At 41.8% G+C, this 4,362-nt stretch overlaps 1 protein-coding gene across 2 annotated transcripts in view; it reads right to left on the reverse strand.

Moving 5' to 3' along the window:
* Positions 1-4,362, reverse strand: part of RXFP2 (relaxin/insulin-like family peptide receptor 2) — a 71,277-nt gene that overhangs the window by 51,661 nt on the left and 15,254 nt on the right. For both annotated transcript variants that reach the window (XM_011946913.1, XM_011946912.1), the window contains exon 2: positions 493-639. In XM_011946913.1, the coding sequence (XP_011802303.1) occupies positions 493-639 (147 nt within the window). The remainder of the gene's footprint in view (positions 1-492; positions 640-4,362) is intronic.

Raw genomic sequence — 4,362 nt, forward strand, 5'->3', positions numbered from 1 at the left:
TTTTTTTTTTTTGTATTTTCAGTAGAGACTGGGGTTTCACCATGTTGGCCAGGCTGATCTTGAACTCCTGACCTCAGGTGAGCCACCTGCCTCGGCCTCCTAAAGTGCTGGGATTACAGGCGTGAGCCACCGTGCCTGGCCACTTTATGAATATTCTTGAAGCTAAACCAAATTACCAGCCATAAGGAGGTAGTCATAGAAAGCCCCTTAAAATTAAAATATGAGTATTGAAGTAGATTTTCAAATATAATTTTATTTTTATAAAACATAACATTTTATGATACTGCATTTCTGACTTAAGCAACCTCAACATACAAAAATTCAGGTCGTTATCACAAATACATCGGGGAATCATTATTTGTGCTTCCAAGGGAGTCCCTACAGAAAACCAAATCAGTTTTCCTAGTTTATCACAATCATTATCCAATGGACCCACAGTTTTGGGGTGTTCATAAACTGAGGAACACAAGGGGAGCCAAGGGGAGCACTCACCACAGTTCTCTTCGTCCGCCCCGTTCCCACAGTCATCCTCGCCATCACAGTGGAAAGCTCGGGGCAAGCACTTGGTAAGATTCCCACAGGGAAAATATCCTTTTTGGCATGAAGGAGTGATCATGCTAGCTTGAGTCAGTGCAAAATCTACATGAAAGAGGGACAAAAAAAAAAGTGTTACCATGGCCAGGGTTTTTCTGTGTTATCCCATTTAATTTTCACAAGAACTATATGAGTTGAGTTCATCTGGTGTTATTCTTAGTGCACAATTTCTTTGAATAATATTCTTAATGACAACTTTATTTTTTATTTTTAGATGGAGTCTCACTCTATTGCCAGGCTGAAGTGCACGATCTCAGCTCACTGCAACCTCTGCCTCCCAAATTCAAGCAATTCTCCTGCCTCAGCCTCCTGAGTAGCTGGAATTACATACGTGCACCACCACGCCCGGCTAAGTTTTGTATTTTTAGTAGAGACGGGGTTTCACCATGTTGGCCAGGCTGGTCTCAAACTCCTGACCAGCCCACCTTGGCCTCCCAAAGTGCTGAGATTACAGGTGTGAGCCACCTCGCCCGGCCGATGATAACATTTTAAACAGCCATAATCACACCGAATACCAGCTATATCAAGAACAGAATCAGGGTTCATTTTGAATTCACTTCCACAAGGTAATCATAAACAAAACCAGATGTATTGTCCTAGTTTTGTATGGAATCAAGGAGTCATCCACCCTTGAAAACAGAAAGGTAAAACCATGAGCTAATAGGGTCAAATGGGTCGATTTATTTACTTATTAATCTTTTACAAGAATGATTTGAGGTAACATGATAAAAAAATACCTGCAAAAGGAGAGTTTAAGTGTGAGTTAGAGAGAAACCCAGAAACACATTAGAATGAGGGAAACAAGGATTGAACATTGAACACTCATCTATGCTGTCTACTGGGTCTACTGTTTGCCAGACACTTCACACAGTGGTTATCATTGTTAATCTTTCAGCCAGCCTATAGTATGGGCGATATTATCCTTCATGTTTTGGGATTAGGGAAGTTAAATATCTTGTGTGCAGTGGTTCATCTGGGAAGTGACACAGAGTGGCTTTGAATCATCCCTCTGACTCCGTAGGCCCACCCTTAGCCATTGTACTATGAGACTATCAATCGATTCAGGAATCTGCATTTCAAGGAGCATAAATCAGGACTAGTTAGAAACAGTCTTCTGGTGCAGGGTACATAAGAGAAGACCAGTGAGAGTTGAATAACTGCTGAGTTGAATAAGAAATTAAAGAAAGGAAATATAATTGACATTTACAAAAGTATTATATCTATGGCTAGGATGACCAAAACAATTCTAGCAATTTAGATGTAGGAGATATTCTTTCAATTTTGAGAGAATACTTTTCAGAAAATAAAGAGACATGTTCATAAGTTGGATAATAAAATTACGGAAGTCGTGTATTTTTAAAAAAGGAGTTCTGTCCAGGTGCAGTAACTCATGCCTGTAATCCCTGCACTTTGAGGCCGAGGTGGGGAGATCACTTGAGGCCAGCAGTTTGAGACCAGCCTGGCCAACATGGTGAAACCCCATCTCTACTGAAAATACAAAAATTAGTCAGACATGGTGGCACGTACCTGCAGTCCTAGCTACTCAGGAGGCTGAGGCAGAAGAGTTGCTTGAACTTGGAGGGCTGAGGTTACTGTGAGCCAAGATGGCACCACTGCACTCCAGCCTGGGCGACAAAGCTTGACTCAGTCTCAAAAAAAAAAATTGGAACTTCACAGAAATTGATTTAAGGAGAGTGTAGACACAAGAATGGCTGTAGGTTGGCATGACTCATCGAAGGGAGCAAGGGATGTGGGCAAAGTGCTCCTAACCACGCCACTGAAGGCTGGCATCATGACCTGGGATTCCCTTGGGCTTGTGTGGGAGACAATATTTTTAACATAGCAGAAGGATAAGGAACAAACTTTAGTAGGAACAACATCTACTTTGTGCTGGGCATTTCCTAGTTACTTGATTTGATGTTAATGGCAACTGTGTACGGCTGGCATTAACATCCCCAAATAAAGATGAGGAAATGACTGAGAACATGAAGGCACGTCTACTTTGATTGCTGGGAAAAATGCCCTTGTGAGGCCTGAGCCCTCCAAGCAAGTGCTGCCTTGTAGAGAGACATCCTCCCCTGAGGCTCCTCAGGAGACTCTCCTAAAGGAGATAGAACCTGCTGCTCTCATTAACAAAGATGTCATTTGTTAAAGGGCAGGAGTTGGAGTTTAGGCACTAAAGCTACGTCTGAATTACAAATGCACATTAAGCTTTCAGTGATGTCATTAGGGAGGATGAGTAGATCATTTCAGCTTGAGTCGTTTAGTCCTAATGACCCTGGAGATCCAGCAAGCACGGAAAAGCAGAGCCTCTGGCCCTCTCTGGGGGCAGCCGGGTGTGCTGGTGCACACTCTCGGAGGCTGGTGTGGCCACAACCTCTGGGTCTTTTCTGACTGAGGAGGAAGACTCAGCGTGGCGTTTGGATGTTTTCCTGCTCGTTGGCGTTTTGTTCTTACAAAAGCAAAAATTATTTTCTCGCTATTGCTGCAGTAGTGGATGAAAGATTTACTCTCGGCAACTAGGCATAAGACCAGTCAAATCTGTGACTATTTTAGGAAGACTTCTCCGCTCCTTGGCGCTGGGGTTGGCTTGTTAAGCCTGTTCACACAGGGAGAGGCATACTGAGTCATAGATTTTAAAATCCCTCAACTTCTTGCTTGTAAAGATTTCTGTAGGAGGCAGATTTATAAAAATGAGTAGTCCTCCTGTGTTTGGAACATGAATGAGAGAGAGAGTCAATATATCTTCGTGTAGTGGCTTAGAAATTTTTTTAAGACAGTAATTTACAGTTAGAAATATATTTTATATCACAATCCAGCATACACCCAGCCATAGCCACACTCCCAACACACACCTACACCCCCACACTCACTCTCACACCCACACACACTAGCACACACCCACGCACCCTCATCCCACACCCACACCTACATCCACGTAATGAAAAAAATTTTCCTGAAATAGCACTCTTTTAAAGTTATGTGGGATGAGCTTTGATCCTTGCTATTCTATCTTATTCAGTTGAGAAGGGATCACGTGCCTCTCAGTTGATTTCATGATCCCCTAATGGGATGTGACCTACTATTTAAACACATTCGTTAGTGATAATGCACCTCAGAGACACTCGGACCTGGATTACAATTCTCTCTGCCACTCACTAACCATGTGACCTTGAGCAGGCTACTTAACCTCTTTAAATCTTAGTTTCTTCACATTTAAAATAGAATTAATGAGAACATCTCCCTTGTGGGTGTGTTTCGGGGACAGACAAGCTGATGAGTATGAAGTGGGGAGAGCGCCTGGCCCATGGTAACCCTGGGTTAATGTTGGCACACAGGCAATTTCCATACAAGGTAAGAAAATAGAATGTTAAGAAGGAAGCTCTATGTAAAATGGAAGCTTGCTGTGCCTCAGCATTTCAAGATATTTTATGTGACTTCTCTGAAAGAAATAATAGTGACCAAAATAAAAGCTTCCCCTACTTCTTTATGTTATTCCATCTTAAAAGCCATATCACATGTATGATTTTTATTTTATTTCAAATCTCTTTTGAAAGATGAAGGAGGACTGTAAATGATAAATAACCAAGGAAAATGTCCTTACAGCCTCCTAACAATATTTTCTTAACGTTTAGAAGAAGCGATTAAGCATTCAATTAAAGAGAATTTTGAAATAGAGAGGTGAGGCGATGTGAGTAGGATCCTTTGAAGGTGGCATGTGGTGTTTCCTTCCAGGATTTGTTATAAAAATAGCTGTGAGGTTTTTTT

The sequence above is a fragment of the Colobus angolensis genome, unplaced genomic scaffold (genome assembly GCF_000951035.1).
Source record: "Colobus angolensis palliatus isolate OR3802 unplaced genomic scaffold, Cang.pa_1.0 Scaffold255, whole genome shotgun sequence".
NCBI lineage: Eukaryota > Metazoa > Chordata > Mammalia > Primates > Cercopithecidae > Colobus > Colobus angolensis.